General features: G+C 42.1%; 1 protein-coding gene across 1 annotated transcript in view; it reads right to left on the bottom strand.

Moving 5' to 3' along the window:
* Positions 1 to 912: 912 nt before the first annotated feature.
* CATSPERD (cation channel sperm associated auxiliary subunit delta) overlaps positions 913 to 19,752 on the bottom strand; it is a 96,968-nt gene continuing 78,128 nt past the window's right edge. Inside the window, exons 15-21 of the mRNA XM_036739760.1 lie at positions 19,535 to 19,613; positions 18,233 to 18,285; positions 15,539 to 15,613; positions 8,439 to 8,573; positions 5,203 to 5,386; positions 1,780 to 1,937; positions 913 to 1,192 (exon numbers count right to left, since the gene is read on the bottom strand). Coding sequence (XP_036595655.1) covers positions 946 to 1,192; positions 1,780 to 1,937; positions 5,203 to 5,386; positions 8,439 to 8,573; positions 15,539 to 15,613; positions 18,233 to 18,285; positions 19,535 to 19,613 — 931 coding nt within the window. The 3' untranslated portion in view covers positions 913 to 945. The remainder of the gene's footprint in view (positions 1,193 to 1,779; positions 1,938 to 5,202; positions 5,387 to 8,438; positions 8,574 to 15,538; positions 15,614 to 18,232; positions 18,286 to 19,534; positions 19,614 to 19,752) is intronic.

Below are 19,752 nucleotides of genomic sequence, written 5' to 3'. Positions count from 1 at the left end.
CTTTGGTCTCTTTGAAGTATGGACCTAGTATTGCTGGGACAAAGGATAGACGCCATTTGATAGCTTTTTGGGCATGGTTCCAAATTGTATTTCAGAATGTCTGAACTAGTTCACAGCTCCACCAACAGTACATTAGTGTACCTGTTTTCCCACATGTCCTCCAGCATTCGTCATCTTCCTATTTGTTATTTTAGCCAATCTGATGCATTTGAGGTGGTACCTGAGTTGTTTTAATTTGTATTTCTTTAATTATTAATGATTTAGGGCATTTTTTCCATATGGCTATTCATAGCTTTGATTTCTTCCTCTGAAAACTGCCTATTCGTATTATGATGATCTTAAAATTAGGGGAGAGGATACTTGGAAAGTAAAGGGGAGAAATACGGGGAGAGAACTTATGTCACTAAATCGGAATACAATTAGAAGTCTATTCAAACAAGGTGGAGGAAGCGGTGTCACTTGAACCTTGCGTTGAACTGATGCGGAATGAAGTGAGTAGAACCAAGGGAACAATTTATGATATGATATTGTAATATTGAATAGTTCTGAAAGACTATGATCAGCACAAAGACTGACCGTGATTCCAGAAGATTAATGATTTAGAGCACTGCCCACCCCTTGACATAGAGAGGATGTACCAAATGGGCACAATGAATCATAGACTTGTAGATGTGGCCTGTGGAGGGGTTTATTTCACTTTATTTTACTTTCTTTCACTTGAGATATATATATATATATATATATATCCTTGTTGCAGGGCCCTTGCTTTTCTTGTTCACTCCCACCTCCCTAGATGGGGAGGAAGGTGGGAAGGAGAGAGATGGGTTGCTTGTTAATTGGAATAACAAGAAAATTTAATTAAAAAAAAAGAAAAATCATAGCTATTTGTAACAACATTTGCCTATAATATTTTAACAATATATAATAATCATATATTCTAACACCTTATTTATTGAACTTTGGCATATGAAACTTGAGTTTTTCTTTTTTGTTCTTGTGGCATAAATTCTGGAAAAATGATTTGAATTTTCTTCCACGCTCTGATTTTAACATTTTTGGAATGATGTATCCAAGCCAGAGTGTAAACAACATGAAGCCCAACATACCTATGGCAACCCAATAATGAGGTAGCGCCTGTTTTGGGAAAGCACCGTACACATATATGCTGAAGGTGGTAGACAGATCACAGTAGCTATAAGAGAAAAGGACAAATGTAGGTGAGTCCAGAAGATTCACAGTTGGATCTCAAAGTCACCATTTGGAAGTGCTTTTTTTCACTCTGTGAGATGGGGGCTGGATGGGTTGGGAAAGCATGGAATTTAGAGGGACCAGAACTTTTCCTATTGGCAGGAACCCCAAGCCAGCAGAGAGAAAAGGTTCAAGATTCTACAAGAATTGAAGAGAGTCATGACCCTTTTTCTTCCCCTTCTCTCTATATCCAAATGGCACCCTCCCCATTCCCCCATGGTTTTAGATTATAACCAGCTGCAGAATTAAGGAAGGTGCAAAGAAGAGAGAATTCCAGGCTGGGTAGAGGGGAAGAACATGAGATGAAGCTGCCTGTCATCCCACTATTAGAGTTTTATTGCTTCCAGTCTGGAAGGCTTATGGTCTTTGGCCAAACATTCAACATGAAGGATGAAGGGGAGGAGTGGGGAGGAGGAGCTGTATACACAGGTGGCCAATATCTGTGTGTCATTCCCCTCACAATAACTTCCTAACCTGTTGCCCTAGAAAAAGATTAATCTCCACAGTGAACTCTTTTGTTCTTCAACTGACCTGTAAAGGGGATCCACAACACGTAAAAAAAACACATAAATTCCATTTCTTTGATCAAAAATGATGCTATTTTTTGTTCTTCCCCCAAGAACCTGGTATTCAACATTAGGCCATAACAATGGAGCGTCTTTATGTTTTTCATGGCAGCTGATATAATTCTAAGAAAGATGAGAGAAATTTTGAATTAGTTAAGAGGCCCATCATTCCCCTTGGCTCACTGGTTGATACTGGAGAGTCGGAATATTCCTTGTTTCCCTTGCCACCAACATGGTTCTCTCCCTACCTTCATTACTCAGTAACCTTTGAGGTTCATGTTATTCATCTCTACCACCTAATCAAAATCCTGGTGGCTATTGCCTATAGAACCCCAAGTAACTTCCCTTCTTTCCTCAATAAATTCAATACCTGGTTCATAATTCTTCTCTCCTCTGCAACTCCTGCCCTCATACTAGGGGACCTCAACATACATGTTGACTCTCCCTCAAACACCCTCAACACACAGCTGCTCAATCTACTCATTTCTCATGAGCCACTCCTCCACCCTACCTCAACAGTACTCAGAAATTGTCATATCTTCGATCTTATCATCATCCACAAGTACACCACCACCATGTTCAAGAATTTGGAAATCTTCTCTGACCATTATCTATGAACTTTCCATCTCTCTGTCTGCCTTACCTTCCAAAACCCAACTCTTGGTCTGCACTATGACCTCCAATCCTGTGACCCTTCTGTTCTCTCCCAGGCCATCTCCTCCGGACTAGCCACTCTCTTCTTTTTCCCATCTTGATCCCATTGTGAATCAGTTGAACTCTGCTCCATCCTTTTTTCTGGAGTCCTGGACCCCTTTATCACATCACCAATTGTCCCCTGCCAAGCCTCAGCCTTGGAAGACTCCCACTATCTACCACCTTCAATCCCATGCATGTGCTGCTCAACAAAGGTGGAGAAAATCCTGAAACAGTTCTGACTGGATCCACTATAGATTGATGTTACATAACCTTAACTGGGTCCTCACTGCTGCTAGGCAATCCTATTGTACCTCCCTTATCAACTCCACCACAGCTCTTCCAAACCCTTTCATCCCTCCTCGAACCTCCCATGACTCTCTTTCCCTCCATCCTCTCAGATGAGAATCTTAAATTGAAGCCATTCACTGTGAACTATGTCTTTTCCCCTCTGCCTCATCTTTTATCCCTCAGATGCCTTCTGCCACCATCTCCTCCTTCACCCATATCTCTATTTGTTTAAACAATTCTAGTCCATCTAGTTTCCTCCAACAGATTGCTCTCTCTGTGATCCTTACTCTTTCTTTTTAAAAAAAGTTTTTTCCCCAGTTACATGTAAAGACAATTTTTTACATTTATTTTAAAAATCTTTTTTGAGTTCCAAATTCTCTCTCTTTCCTTCCCTCCCTCCTTCCTGAGAGAGTAAGCAACTTGATATCGGTTATACATGTTTAATCATGTAGAACATGATCATATCAGTCATGTTATGAAAAAAGACAGAGACCAAAGGGAAAAAGGGGAAAAAATACAGGAAATGAAAAATAGTATGCTTTCATCTGCATTCAGACTCTTTGGAGGTAGATAACATCTTTCATCATGAGTCCTTTGGAATTGTCTTGGATCATTATATTGCTGAGAATAGTTAAGTCATTTCCAGTTGATGATCATATGATATTGCTGTTATTGTGCATAATATTCTCATTCTGCTCACTTCACTTTGCATCAATTCATATAAGTCTTTCCAGGTTTTTCTGAAATCCACCTGCTCAACATTTCTCATAGCACAGTAATATTCCATTACAAATATACATTACAGCTTGTTCAGCCATTCCCCAACTGATGCATCCCCACTTTTTCCCTTGTTTTCAGTAGCTCCTTACCTACTGGAGGCTCATTCCCCACTGCCTACAACAATGTGCTCCTCTCGCCTGAAAAAGCTCATTTGATCCTTCTATCCCCACCTACTGTCGTCATATACTTCTTCTTGTGCCCTTTGTAGCTACACTCCTTGAAAAGGCTGTCTGTGCTCCATGTCTCTGCTTACTTCTTTTTGTTTGTTTGCTTTTTGCAGGGGGGGCAGGGCAGCTGGGGTTAAGTGACTTGCCCAAGGTCACACAGCCAGTAAGTGTCAAGTGTCTGAGGCCGGATTTGAACTTGGGTCCTCCTGACTCCGGGGCCACATGGCCATCCTTGCTTGCTCGGTTCTTAACCCCTCACAATCTGGGTTCTGACCTCACCATCTCACTGAGACTTCCCTCTCCAAAGTTATTGTTGCTCAGTCATTTCAGTCATGTCCAACTCTTTGCAATCCCATTTGGTGTTTTCTTGGAGTGGTTGGCCATGTCCTTCTCCAGGTATTTTACAGATGAGGAAACTGAGGCCAGCAGTGACTCAGCCACGGACACACAGCTATTAAGTGCCTCAGGCCAAATATGAACTCGCAGAGATGAGTCTTCCTGATTCTAGGCCTGGGGCTCTACCCACTGTGCCACCCAGCTCCAAAGTTACCAATGATTTTTTAAGTGGGGTGAAGACTCACAGAGACAGTAAAATACATGGGTTTGGTGTAGATGCCAGTGCCTCTCATCACAAACTTTCTCTCAGTGGAACTCATGGGCCCATTCTCTGCAATTCCAGACACCCATAGAGTAGTCTCATTTCATGAAATGTCACTGAAGTAATGGATGGTATTTTTGTCGTCCCGTCTCTGATGCCCTGGGATACACGCTGGCAATGAAGTTTGTGGACAAAGAAGCACCCGCCTCCTCTGTGCTGGCACAAGCATGGATGTCCTTTGTATTTTCCGCAGCACCATATGCTAGGCTATGGAAAGAGGACCTAGCTAGAGATTAAGTTTAATTTCCTGACTTTACTGACGAGGGAAAAAGATTATTAAGATATGGGAAGGCTCATAAGTGGCGCAGCCAGAACTAGAACATGAGCCTCCTGACTCCTGGTTCAATATTCTTTAAGTGTAGAGGGGATAGAAATGTGAATACGCTCTGTATTCTTCATCACATCATGTGCTAACTGGGCTATGGGAAGGAAGCATGGAGACCGAGTGCATGTTTTTGGATGAATATTGTTGTATAGTCGTTTTTTGTATGTGTCCGACTCTTCATGATCCAATTTGGGCTTTTCTTGGCAGAGATACTGGAGCAGTTGGCCATTTCCTTCTCCAGCTCATTTTACAGATGAGGAAACTGAGGCCAACAGGGTTAAGTGACTTGCCCAGGGTCACACAGCTAGTACGGGTCTGAGGCTGGATTTGAACTACGACTTCCTGAGTCCAGCCCTGGGGCTCTATCTACTGCATCACCTCTCTGCCTCAAGCTTTTAATACAGGATGTAAAAGAACCTTGGCTGCCCTTTCACACTCTCTTTTTAAAGCGGTTAACTTAAGGATGAGCATTACCTTTCTATGCCATGCACGTGTCTGTTCGTTGGGAGAACTCTCTATCATCATAACCCAGTTCTGGGCCTGTGATAGGCAGGCAGCCTTGCCAACGGTCAGAGAATAATTGTAAGTATGTAATCCATTTATTTCTATCATGACAAATTCAGTGTCAACGACTTCCACAAAGCGTTTTCCTTTCCACCTGTATACAGACACAAAGAGAAGGTGTGTGCAAATTAGTGGAGTATGCAAAGACAGTGTTAGGTCAGAACGATTGGGATATAATCCCAAAATCTACATCTGAGGCTTCTAAGAGCTTTGGCTAGGGAAATTACAAATACTGGCAAAGATCAAATTCTGGGAAGTCAGTAAATCAATTAGGATTTTTATTTTAGCTATTCCTGAAGGATTGGCTTTTTTTCCCCCACTAACTTCTTTCTGGTACCAATTAGACTAAACAGTGAATTTGTGGGGACATGATGAAAAAATGAAATTAAAGTTGATTCCAAATCAGGTGATACTATTTTTTTTAAAGAAACAAAACAAGGCAAGCTGGCAGCTTTTATTAAATATCAAGGGGGATTCCCACAAAACTTTTTAAATATAATTTTTATTGATAACTTTTGGTTTTTGCATCACCAGAATTTCTCTCAGCATCTCTCCCTCCCAGAGAGCCATCCCATATAACAAAACATATTTTTTAAAGAAAAAAGAAAGAAAGAAAAAGGAAGAAGAGAAAACAGATTAGTAAAGCCAATCAGCACACTGGAAAAAGTATGAAAACATATGTAATGTTATACCCTGTGGACTTCCCACTTCTGCAAAGGAGTGGTTCCAAAATTGTTTGATCTTTAATCGTTCATTCCCTTAAACAATAAGATTTCCTCCTTTCACCTATTATTGAGTTTGGGAGGTGAAGATCAGCTACCATGCCTCTTATTCCTCAAGGAGTTCCTTATTCCTTAAGAAAGTCCCAGATCATTAAGGGGACCGGATGGGGGTTGGGGGGAAAGCATCTTTATTTAAATAGTTGAAGGGAGTCTATATGAGGGCTTGATCTTCCTTCTCTGTGCTGGTTCCCCTTTTTCCCCAACTCTAACATATCTTAGCTGCTGTGACTCACAATTGTGTTCTTTGGCATCTTGGGTTCCCCCTTTTAGGCTTAAAGTCCTACTTGGAAATGAAAAGGACTCCCTTTTACTGCTGGCAGCTAGGAAGGATAGGGCTAAGCCTTGCACCTGTGGTTTCATTGGCATAAGGAAGTCCCAGTGAAGAAACTATCTCTATGAATGTAGGTCATCCCCTTTTTCTACAAAACATAGTCTGAAAGCAGGGGTCCTTAATTTCGGGGGGTCACGGATCCTTCTGGTGGGCTGGTGAAGCCTATGGACCACTTCCCAGAAAAAAATGTTATTAACGCACAAAATAAAGTACACGGGATTATAGCAGAAAGTAATTCTCTTGAAATTGTTCTTGGTCATATCTGACTCTTCATGACCCTACCTGACTCCTAGTTCAATATTCTTTAAATGTTGAGGTGACAGAAATATGATGTACTAACTGGGCTATGGGAAGATAGCACAGAGGTTGAGTGTAAGTCAAATATTTTTTGAATGATCAAGCTTTTAATGTTGTTGTTTAGTTGTTTTTTCATATGAGTCTGACTCTTCATGACCCAATCTGAGATTTTCTTGGCAAAGATACTGGAGTGATTTGCAATTTCCTTCTCCAGTTCATTTTACTGATGAAGAAACTGAGGCCAACAGGGTTAAGTGACTTGCCCAGAGTCATATAGCTAGTAAGTATCTGAAGTCATATTTGAATTCTGGAAGAATTGAGCCACTGAGCCACTCAGGTTCCCCTGATTATACTAAAAATACGATTATCAAAATATTTTTAAAATTTTTATTATTATTTAAAATATTTTTTAAAAATAAGTTCATGGACCCCAGACTAAGAACCTCTGTCTTAAGAGAGTGGTCTAGAGCACCAAGAAATTAGATGGCTTGCCCAGAATCACATCGCTAATGTGCTTCAGAGGCAGGTGGTCTTCACCTACGAGTTACAAGATCTCATCCACTGTCGTCTGCTGCCTCTAGGTTTTTGTTTTTATGTTTTGCTTTTTTTGGGGTGGTGGGGTGGGGGTGGGGGAGATGGTGGTATGGAACAGCCGTCTTATTTAAAGCAATGTAAATATAAGAAAATTCCACCACAAATTAACAGAATCATTTAAACAGGATTCAGAAGCTCGATTTATATTATAGTCACATTACAACCTGTTGTGAAGTTAGTAGTAAGCTTCATTAAGACATAGTATAGTTTTATAAATCTGCTAATCTGATATTTCACATTTCACCTCTACTGAGCAGAAACGTGAAACAAGGTTTTCTGGGTAGTTAGTTGTCCTGGTTAGCCTCATGGAATGATCTGCACAGAGTCTATGATTCTTCCTAGGTGATATTCTGAGACCCACTGAATAAATCTAAATAAGTAAGTAAAATCTCATGACATTTTTATGAACCCAAGTTTCTGAGCTACCTCTCCATTTCCATTTCCTCATAAGGATCTGAAATAAACTTAAAGTGACCACAAAAGAAAACTGGTGGGAGGGAATGTGTCCATATCAGTGATTAAGGTGAGACTTTTTTTGCTGTTTTCTCTTTGGGGCACTTATTTAATCAAGTGCCCTTGATGACTCCGGCCTTTGTGTCTTTGATTAAACCAAGAGTCTTTGGTGACCTGCTTACCTCAAGGGAAAGCCTAGTTTACAAGGGTTCGAGTGGCATGTTGTGATGCTTTTTGACCCTGAACAGGGCATATAAACTCAGAGGTTGGCATTTTTCCTTTGGGGCTCTCACTCGCTGGAAGAGTATCATGTGACTTGAAGAGGCTCTGGGCAGCCGTTGTTAAGAGCCCCCTGGCTTGTAAACCCAGATGTTGAGACCTTGTTAAACCCTGGTAACTATGAATTGAGATTTGAATCAGACAAGGTCTGTCTGTTGATGTTTGTAATTTCTATCTGTATGCGCTCTGAAGTTCAGAGTGCCGGCTTTTCCTCCTGAACCAAGTGAGTTATATATAAGTATGTGTGATTGTCAACCCCTTACGGTTGCTTTCCTTAGTGAAGCAGATCAAAGAACCTGTGCTGGCGGCTCTTGTGGCTGGTCTTGTTGGGTCTTATACCCCCACAGCCGCTGCTAGCCAAATTGTTGCTACGGTGTCGCCTACCACAAAATGATGCCACGATATCTTACAATTCAATCACTGGTTTCCATGGAGTGTTGTAGTAGACCAGGCCTGGGCATCCCAGGCTCTCATAATCATACCCCACCGTTATGTCTTCATTATCAGGCTTACTTTGGAAATGGTAAGATGGGTCATATGCCTCCCTATACAAGGAAAACAAGAATAATACTTTGTCACTAGCACATAGTTAATTGCTCTCTTGCTATTTTGAGAGGAAGGATACCCGGGTTCACTTCCTGCCTGCCTCTAGGACTCTGGGCGCATCACTTAACCTTTCTAGGCAACTCTAAGACTGATTGTAGAGAAGGTGGAGAGCTGCGTTGGCACAGGAAGTTTTCTCAGCTATGGATTCTCAATACTGATGAAATCACAGGTGCAGGCTCTGTCCTTTTTATAATTTAATATTTCTTTGAGCTTTTTCTTTTTCTTTTTTTTTTTTTGAGGGGGGAAGGCAGGGCATTTGGGGCTAAGTGACTTGTCCAAGGTCACACAACTAGTAAGTGTGTCAAGTGTCTGAGACTGGATTTGAACTCAGGTCCTCCTGACTCCGGGCTGGTGCCGTACTCACTGCACCACCTAGCTGCCCCATTTAATATTTCTTGATAACAATGCAAAGTACCTGGTGTGGTGGTGCACAGCCCTACCTTAACATGAGAAGTAGTCTATAACTGTGGAAGAGCCCTGGTGGGCATAGAGTCAGGGGAACCCATGTCTGAATTGCAGCTGCCACATTTACTAGCTGTGTATATTAGGAAGGCAGAATTTATGATTTCAAAGAGAATTTCATATGTGCCTAAAAGGTCCGGAACCACAGGATATAAGGAATTCTCTAGGCAGAAGGCAGGAGAACTAAAGCATGTATTTACACTCCACAATAACAAGCCCACAAACCAGCGTCCCCATTTTGATATTTTCATCAAAAGCTTCCAGGCCCAATAAGTGCGCCTTATAAGGGTAACCAGGAGGCCGCAGAGAAGAGAGATGGTATAAGGCAAAATCGTATAATGCTTCCCCTCTACGGTAAGAAGATTACCCACTAGCCTCTAGTCAGCTCTGCTACCGGCAGCTCAGCTTCGGCTGTAGGTGTCTCTGGCTCCAACTGGAAAAGGAAAGGAGGATCTTCAAGCTGTCCTCTCCCCTCTTATAGAGTTTTTGACATCATCAAACGCCGCCTGAACGACCAGGGCCGATTGGTTCTTGACTTGGCCCTTCCCCCTAGCGTAGACCACGTTAACACACTTCCCCTCAGCCAGCCCCACGACTCATCACACAGGAAGCTCTGGTCCTGCCCCGGAAGAGCAAGCCCCAGCGTCCAGGGAAGCTCAACGAGGCAAGCTGAGTCATTCAAAGAAAACAAAGTCCATTCTGGCTACACTGTGACAGGGGAAAAATCACTTAACATCCGCGAACCTCAGTTTCCTCATCCATAAAAGGGGATAACTTGTACAACTGACTTGACGTGCTTAAACCTGGCAGTTTTCAGAAGAAGAAGTCAGACACGATGAGGGGAATGGTTCCAGAAAAACCTGAGAGGGGCCTATGTGACCTAATGCAGAGTAAACCAAGTGGAACCAGAAGACCATTGCACACAGTAACAGCAATGCGTTGTTGTCATTTGTCCTTTGTGCTCCACAAGGACCAAAATGACAGCACCAGGTCAGAGCTGATGTCATGCCGATACGACCTGGGAAGGCTCTACCACAGCCTGGGCACAAGTAGTCTTCGTGACTATTCGAGAGGGAGATGGCCCTAAATTTGCACATTTCACGTGTCTTGTCATGATAATCTACTGTTAATGACTTAGCTATTCTGATCAATACAATCATCTAAGACAATTCTGAAAGACCCAAGATGAAAAATGCTAACCACCTCCAGAGAGAGAACTGATAAACGGAGTGCAAAATTGTATCAGTCATTAAGGTGGGACTTTTTCTGGCCTTTGTTTGAATGGGGCAGGTAGACAATCAGGAGTCATTGACTTGTATATGGTGGTACTAGGGATTAACTTTCCCACACCCTAAATGGGATTTTTTCCACTGTTCTTTGTTTGAGTGCTTTTCAGCACTGAGGCAATCAAGTGCCCCAAGGCTGGGTATATAAGGTCCTACCTTGGTGTTTGACTTTTGGGGCATACTCATGGAAGGAGTGTTGAGACTCTGGGTAAGCCGTAACTGCCCCTCAGCTTTGCTAACCCAGATAGATGTTGGTGATTCTCTGGTAACTATGAATTGTAATTTGAATAAGACAAGGTCTGTCTGTTGATGTTGGTAATTTCTGTTTGTATTTGCCTTGAAGTTCAGAGGGCTGATCTTTTCCCCCTGAACTAAGTGAATGATATGAGTATATGTATGTTTGATTAAACTGAGATTGTTAACCCCTTAAAGTTGCTTTCCTTAGTAAAGCAGATCAAAGAAGCTCTGTTAGCAGCCCTTCTGTATGCTGGTGTTATTGGTCTTACACAGCCACAGTAGCTGCTAGTCAAATTGTTGCTACAAAAATGAAGTATAATTTTTTAACTTTTATTTTTATTGCCTTTTTGTAGTGACATGGCTAATATGGAAATATGTTTTGTAAAATTTCACCTGTATAATCGAAATCATAGAGCTTGACTTCTCAATGAGTGGGGGGGGGATAGAGGAAGGGTGAGAATTTAGAACTCAAAATAAAAAAAAAAGAATGTTAAAAATAAATAAATTGGTAAGAAAAAGATATGTGCTTGGAGTGGAGCTGTTTAAATATATAAATATACAGATGGGATTCACAAATCATGCCATCCTCTTCACAAATAGCTTCTTTGAGGCACTAGCCCTGAAAGGTTGTTACATATGGTTGTTATGTGTAAAGAAGTGTTCAAATCCAGGGAGGCTCATTGACTGCATACACATAAAAAAGGCAGGATTGAAGAGAGTGTGTGGCATCTAAGCGTGGCTCTGCCTAACCTTTTTGGAAACTTCTTCCTTCCCCCTTGCCTTCCCTTCAGACCAGAGGTTAAAGACTTGATGAATATAGATGAACATGATGAGTACGGAGGAGTATGAGAAGACTTAAATGAACAGCTGCAAAGCGAAATCGGCAGAACCAGGAAAACAACTTTCACAATGACAGCAGTGAAAATGGCAAAAACAGTAACAAATATGCTGAGTAATTATGATGGCCACCCTATGAGGATGCCTCTTTCTCCCTTCTTTATATAAGTGAGGGACTGTAGGGGGGGAACACTGCATACGATGTTGGACTTGTTCCTTTGGTGAGGCTTTTCTGAATTAGTAATAGTTATGTGGAAAGGAGGATAAACCATTCATTCATGTATTGTGTCTACTATGTGCCAGGCACTGGTCTAAGGGCAGAGGACACAAAGAAAGGCAAAAGACAGAGCTTGCTCTCAAAAGCAAGGGAAGATATGCACAGAAGACTCTGGAAGAGTTCAGCATGGTTCCTGGTTGACTCTATGGTGGGCTGTTAAAAACTTCATAATACTAACCACCCAAAAAACCAATCTCTGAGACACTTTTCAGGTTTTTTAAAATAAACTCATGAAGCCCTGGATCCTGGCAAGACTGCAAAGAGATACTCCAATGCCCCTGGAACAAATGTCTTCATTTATAGCTAGAGGTCTTTGAGCATCAGTCCTAGTAGAAGAAAAATTCTGAAGAAGAACCAGGGAGAGGTAAAGCATAGGTAGGACAGAACATAATTTGTATGGAATCCAACACATAAAATGCTTTCTCTCCTTCTTCCCAAGAGATGTGGTTCCAGGAAGAGTTTTGTTTCTTGATGTTGTCCCTGGGGTACACTGAAGAGGTATGATGAGGCAATTGGGCCACACTCTCCTGGTCCTCTTGGGCATGGCCCGATGGCCCACAATCCTAGGCAGGAGGACCCTGCCAATCAAAAGTTTCCTGAAGTATGAGGTCCATGTGCTCCAAGAACTCACAGTGTAGGTGAGGAATAATGAAGACATTAGAAAAGGATTTATATGGCGCTTTAAGATTTGCCCAGGATTTTACACACATCATTTCCTTTTTTTGGCAGGTGAAAGATGAAATCACTAAGGAAACAAAGGTTTGATCTTCTGAGCACATCACTTTATCAAGCAATGCATGCCAACTGCCCAACAAACCAGGCCCAGGCCCCACCCTCAGCTTGGAGCTGGCCCCCGAATGCTGGGGAACACAAACTTTTAGACATTAAGAACAATTAATCAAATAAGGACAATTAATTAAAAGAAAACAATCCAACATTAGGTAGTCTGATTTCTAATTGGGTGAAAGATTAGGGACTTTCTAAATTGGGAGAGGGGAACAGGTGTCTCCTCCCTGGAATCGAAGGAACATAGAAACAGTAACTGATTCATCAGCACCAGGCTAGTTTTCAAAAAAGACATATGGGTTGCCCGAGATGTACAATTATGAGAACTTGTATCAGTCTTTGGATCTGACTGGGTTTCTGGTCAGCACAATCTAGGTCCCAAGTTAAAGCAGAGGTCATCCAGCTTCCCGGCCACACAGGTCTAGGTTCAGACAATACAGTATGGTTTTCTCCCAATTCCCACAATTGAGTAAAGTTTTCTCACAAGACAGAACTTGGACCAGACCCATAATTGAATAGAAAGGGAACTGAGCTAGCCCCAGAAGCAAGCCACAAGGTGAAGTCAAGGAGGTTCACTCAGTTCCCACAGTTAACTGCTTGCAGTCCTAATCCCCTCAGTTCCCTCACTTTGATCCTTATAACAACTCTATTAGGTAGATAATGAAATTCTAAGTATTCCCATTTTATAGATGGGGAAGATGAGGTTAGAAGAGATTAGATGATTTACCCAAGGGTAGACCTAGGACCAGAGCCCCGGTTTCCTGACTTCTTCCCACTCTACTACCCTTGCCTCCCCTTTTCTTCTGGGGACATCAAGAAAGTCAGAGCAACAACATAAGAATTCATCATCAATGCAGAATACCAATCAATGCAGTACCCAGTTAACTCCCTAATGAATATCTCTGCTGAAGTCCCACCTTCTGTAATCCCCCTTTCCCAGTCCTCTTTACTTTTACTGCCTTCCCTCTAGGATTATCTCTAATTTATCCTAGAGGCTATATCTTGTCTGTGCGTAGTTGCTTCCATGTTGTTTCTAGCATTAGACCATGAGACCCTTGAGAGCATGGACTCTTTTCTTTGTATCTCCAGTGTGTAGCATAGCAGCTGTCATACAGGAAGCACTTAATAAATGCTGACTTGATTATAAGAGAGAGTACTAAGGGGCTGTCAGGGAGATGTGAAGCCCCAATCCATTAAATTCTGAATTCCTTATTGAAAGAAAGGGGGTTAGACTGGGCCCTCTGAAAGCTTCATGGGAGTGGGAATTGAGCTGGGCCTTGAAGGACAAATAGGAGTTTGAGAGGTTGAAGGGATAGGGAACAGTGTGAGCAAAAATATGGAGGCAGGAAAGCAGGAATCCTTTGGACAGATCTCAAGTAGATTGGTGTGGGTGGAGCATAGGAGTCACATTGGAGGAAGCTGGAAGATTAGGCTGTGACAGTGGGCTGGGACCAGCTTGTTGGAGAGGGCCATGAATGACAGGCTTTAGACTTCATCCTGAAGGCAGCAGAGAACCATTTATGACTTTGGAACAAGAGAATGGCGTGACAAAAGCCATGTTTCAGAGAGATTAATCTGGAAGCTATGAAAGGGTGGGCAGAGTCAGGGAGATCCCTTAGGAGTTTATTATAATGGAAACACAAAATATCAAATGGGGAAAGAACCTGAGAGACCAATACCTCATCCCACCCCCATCCCCTAAAATTTCAGAGTAAGAAACCAAAGCTTAGAGAGGTTAAAATGGCTTATCCAAATTAGTAACAACAGTTGGCCTTTATTAAGCACCTAGTATGTGCCAGTGCAATGTTAATGGAACAGGAAGATCTTCCCTGTCCATTAATAGGCCTATGTGACCTGCTTTGAGTTCTGGCTCGACTCACAGCTGTAATACATCCTGAGTCACATAGAGCCCACTGGGGGAGGAACTTGCTTAAGTGAAGCTTGCTTAGGGGAGGCTTACTTGTAGGAAGGCTTTCACACCTTTTGATACTAAGTTAATTAAGCATTGAGTCATGAGGGTTGTGATGTCTTCTGGCTCTGAGAAGTATATATATATATATATATATATATATATATATATATATATATATATATATATTTACACACACTGAGTTGGTATTTTGCTTTGGGATCTTTTCATTCCCTGGACTTTTGAGTGGCTGTATGTTCAGAGCCCTCCTACTGCTCAGATGTAAAGGCTCTCTTGATCCAATGATGTATGTAAAGTGTAAAGCAATATTGCTTTGATTCAGGCAATTAGGGCCTTGTCTATTGGTCTTTGTGCTAATTTCTCTGCTTGTATTTTCTCTGACATTCGGGGTGCTTACCTGTCCCCTGAACCAGTGAATGTAATTAAAGATTGTTGACCCCTTTTTGAGTAGTCTTTCCTCGAAAAGCAGATCAAAGAACCTGTTCTAGCAGGCCATCCTGGATGTGCCAGGGTGCTTGCTGTTAGATTTGATGTCGTAGGTAGGATTGCAAAATCTTCTTTTTGTTACAGCCAGACACTGTGCATCACACATATGGTCTTACCTGATCCTCACACAAACCCTGTGAGTTTGGTGCTCCTGTTCTCCCCATTTTACAGATGAGGAAACTGAGGCAGACAGCAGGTGAAGGGACTTGCCCAGGGTCACATAGCTAGCAAGTTCCTGAGGCAGGATTTGAACTTGGATCAGCTGCCTATATTAATAGCAAGAAACTAGGCTTTCTGACTCACAGTTCTTCTACACTCTAATACCCTGATAGTCAAGGCATTCCTGGGAGTAGCCAGCCAAGCAACAGCCTTTTTTGTCAGAATTCTGGCCTAGGAGACAGGGGCTCCATAAATAGGATTTATTTCTGTGCCTGCCACATAGTAGGCCTTTAGTAAATGCTAGATTTATAAGTAAACACTATTTCAGGCCTCTGATCAAGTTAGATCATAGAGTCCCTGGGCATCTGGGGGCAATTCTTGACACATGAATAAAGGAAAACAATAGAAAGCAAATAAGATTAATCTAAATAGCCTCCTACTTACTTTTCAATCACATAGACATAATCGTCCTCCAGTTCTTCAGGTTTCAGGAAGTGTTTCGAACATGCAGTTAGAGCGCTGTGGAGATCAAAGCGTGAGAATCACATCATTTTGGAGTTGGAAGAGGTTGCAAAGGTGATGAATTTAACCTTTATGGATATAGAGATCCCTTCTAAAACAATCTCAACAAGTGCTTATCTAGCCTTGGCTGGCAGACCTCACTACCTGAACAGACTGGAAGTTCTACTTTGGGATAGCTCATGAGCTCCCAGTTCTGCCCTCTTGAGCTAATTCCTCTTCCACACAACTGCCTTTCCAATGCTTCAAGATACAGCTTTGGCATGCCCCTGGTTTTCTCTCCCCAAGCTGAGCATCCTTCATCTCTGGAATGGGTCTTTGGATGGCATGATTTTGATCCCCCTCACAATTCTGGCCCCATCCTCTGGAGGCTCTAGCTTGTTAATGGCCTTCCTAAAATATATAAGAGCTTCTTACTGGGTAGATATAATAAAGATAGAAATTTGGAACAAAAGATCAAGGGTCTCAAGAGATGCCTCCCTGAATGGCTCTACTGCTGCTGCTACTGCTGCTGCTGCTGCTACTGCTACTGCTGGGTTGTTTCTGTGGTGTCTAACTCTTTCTGACCTTATTTGGGGTTTTCTTGGCAAAGATACTCAAGTGGTTTGCCACTCCCTTCACAGATGAGGAAACTGAGGCAAGCAGGGTTAAGTGACTTGCCCAGGGTCACACAACTAGTAAGTGTCTGAGGCCAGATTTGAACTCAGGAAGATGAGAGCCACTCTGTGCACTATGGTACAGCTCTACTTGGCCTCTTCTCTTCCTTGCTTTCTTCCTTCCCTTTCATGGGGGATCCAAAGGATCTTAACATGGAGAGAGTGATTAAAAACACAAATCCCGAAACCCTGATAGTCATTGACAGCTTTTTGAAGACAGTATATATAAAAATTATTGGGTGTTGTGCAAGGTCACAGAGGTAGGAACCATCTCTCAGTGAGGTCTTTGACTCCAGAGCTAGGGATTTTTCTTCTGTTCCTTTCACCATGATTTAAAAAAAAAAAATTATTCAAAGAATACACAGAATTCAAGAAGAATGAAACTGAAACAGAAAAACATACAAAAAGCATTGTGGATAGGGTGCTGGACTTAAGAGTCAGGAAGACAAGAGTTCAAATCCTGCATCAGACACTTACTAGCTTGGTGACTCCTGGCAAGTCATTTAATCTCTGGGTGTCACTTTCCTCAACCATAAAATGAGAAGATGGGACTAGATGGCCTTCCCAGTTCTAAATAGATATTCCCATGATCCTGAAAACTTCTTCTGGCTGCTTGCATATGGCTGTGGACCTAAACTCCCCAAAAGAGCTGAAATAACTTGAAGTTAATGACTGAGAGTTCAGTCTTTCCCTAACAGTAACCTGTGGGGAGCATCCCCCCACGGCAATTGCAATCCAATAGAAGACCAGCAGATGACAGCAGAGAGCAACAGAGGACCTGAAGAAGCTAGCCCAGCAGACAGAGTGCTAAGGACAACCCTTCTGAAAGAGTTGCTGAACAGAAAGGTCACCGGAACTTGAGGAGGTTGCAGGACAATTGGCCAGTAGACACGCAGTGATACCGGTGACTATGGAGATAGCTGTAAGCAGCAGTGTTGGAGGCAGGGAGGTGGTTCCTCAGCGACATAGCCCTGGCAATGCAAGTTGCCCTGACATTTCTTCTTTGGACAGGGCTAATATATTGGAGAAATGCTGTCCCTATGGTTCACCTAAAGTTTAGTAACGTATATGAAATAAATCTCACATCGATAGTGTGATAAGGCAACCAAAAATCGAATGTGATCTTGGGCTGTGTTGAGAAGCAGGATAACCAGGACAATGGAGGTGAGGTGATAATGCTACCCTTGCTGGAGAACAGTGGGAGGACTGTGCTCAGGTCCAGGTGAGGAACACTGATAATAAGCTGGTGAGGAGTGAGAAATGGATGTAGCCAGAGGAAGGCAAGTGAGGGTGTGAAAGGCCTTGACGTCCAGACCCAAACCAAAGTTGAAGGAACTCAGGGTGTTTAGCTGGAAGAAAAAAAGACTTAGGGATGTGTAAGGAGCTCATCTGATGTGTATTGAGCTTACAATTCACTAAAACACCCCTTTTAAGACAAACTGATAATGACAACAATAATACATTTACACGCCAGTTTTAAGGTTTGCAATGTACTCCACAAATATTATCTCATCCTCACAACTATCCTGGAACAGAGAGGCTAATGTGAAATCTACCTTCATGTATCTATGGCTCTTGTCACAGGAGAAGGGAAATAGATTTGTCCTGTTGGAGTGATGGGTGAAAAGAGCAAAGGGCTGAGATCAGGGAGAGTTTCCTCAGGATGAGACTATCCAAAACTAGAAGGAGCTCCTTTGGAAGGGGATGGGCTCTCCTTCCCTGGAAGCCTTCCAGCATAGGGTAGAAGATCTTTGGGAGGAAACGTTTTAGAGAGGATTTTTGTTCTGATATGACTCAATTAATTAACAAGAATTTGTTAAGCATGTAATAGGCCCTGAGTTATCTGCAAGGGATGCAGAGCCAAAAATGTCTTTGTAGTTCCTTTCAATGACTAGATTCTACTCTCTGTGATCAATTAATTAGTGGAGGAATAATCAGATAATAACAATAAATACAAACCTACCTATGAATGACGATATATTTTTCCCAGTCACAACCAATGGAAATGAGACCTGACTACAGACAAAGAAAGACAAAGTTACTAACACACCCCTGGATGGAACTATCCCCAGCTGCCCTTTTGGACTATGGCAAAGATCAAAGACTACCAGATTCTGTCTTCCCTTCGCCTATAGCAATGGTTCTGAAATGGTTCCGTTGAGCTTAGAGGGTTCAGAAAGGTAGTGCTATACATTCCCTGACAAAGAGGATCACTGTGGTTTTAGTTGGTAACCACTCTATTAACAGGCCCCATCCCATTATTGTAATATTGATAATTACTGTTATACTTAGAGGCAGGGTGGTGCAACTGGTTAGAAAACCAGCCTTGGAATGGGGAAGCATTGATTCCAGGTCCCACTTCAGATACAAATTTGTTCTGGGACCATGGCTGAGGAAGTCAAAGATTTTTAAGTTGAATCTAGGTCAAGGTTATTATATCTACACTGATGAAATCCTTGGTCCCTAATCATAGTAAATGATTATGGGGATGATGATCATAAAAATGATAAAGAGGAATACTTCCTCACTGAAAAACAGGAAGAAGACTGATATTCTCAGAGGACATGATATACAGGTACAAAACTTATGGAAATATTTTTGTAACCAGGCCTCACTTCACAAAATAACTGTAAAGCTTTAAAAATGACAGGTAGAGGCCACAAGATTTATCAAATGTAGCTGACGGTAGTCTATCCCGTGATTCCAGAGGACCCACAATAAAACATACTACCCACAGCTGAGACAGAGAGGTGATAAACCTCATCAGAGTTCAGACAGAGACTTGTTTTTAACATGGTCAACGTTGGAATTAGTTTTGCTTGACAATTTATATTTGTTACAAAGATTTCTCTCTCCTCTCCTCTTCCCTCCCCTACTCTCCTCTCCTCTCCAGAACAGATAGACTAACCATGATCAATATCAGCAGAGGTTGCTAGGCAGATATCTCTGACTCTCCAACCTCAGCAAAGCCCTGCTTCCTACTACTAGACTACTAGACTACTGATTCATTAGTTTTCTTTCTTTCTTTTTGGAGGTAATCGGGGTTAAGTGACTTGCCCAGGGTCACACAGCCATCTGAGGCCAGATTTGAACTCAAGTCTTCCTGACTGCAGGGCTGGTGCTCTATCTACTGTGCCACATAGCTACCCCAATTCATTGATTTTCCAAAGGCAAATCCATGTGTCCATGTGTCTTGGTCCTCTGATTTTAATCCTTAATGCAAATGAGGGTAGCACAAGGAAGAGAATGAACGTTTCATACATACCGGAGGTTGTAAGTCAATACAGGAAATTCCTCTGTCAATTATATCCAGAGTGACAGAAGATAAACTGGCAATTTTTATTCTATAATGGGAAAGAGAGCATTAGCTTCTGAAGTGAATGAAACCAGAGACCATGCTTCACTGACTGCCATACCACATTTTAGAAAGGACATTCATAAACTAGCACATTCCAAAATGCCTGTGGGGGGGGGGGAGGGGCA

The sequence above is a fragment of the Trichosurus vulpecula genome, chromosome 1, assembly GCF_011100635.1.
Source record: "Trichosurus vulpecula isolate mTriVul1 chromosome 1, mTriVul1.pri, whole genome shotgun sequence".
In the NCBI taxonomy this organism is placed as follows: domain Eukaryota; kingdom Metazoa; phylum Chordata; class Mammalia; order Diprotodontia; family Phalangeridae; genus Trichosurus; species Trichosurus vulpecula.
The sequence above is the reverse complement of the archived record's forward strand: the minus strand, read 5'-3'. Positions and strand labels throughout refer to the sequence as shown.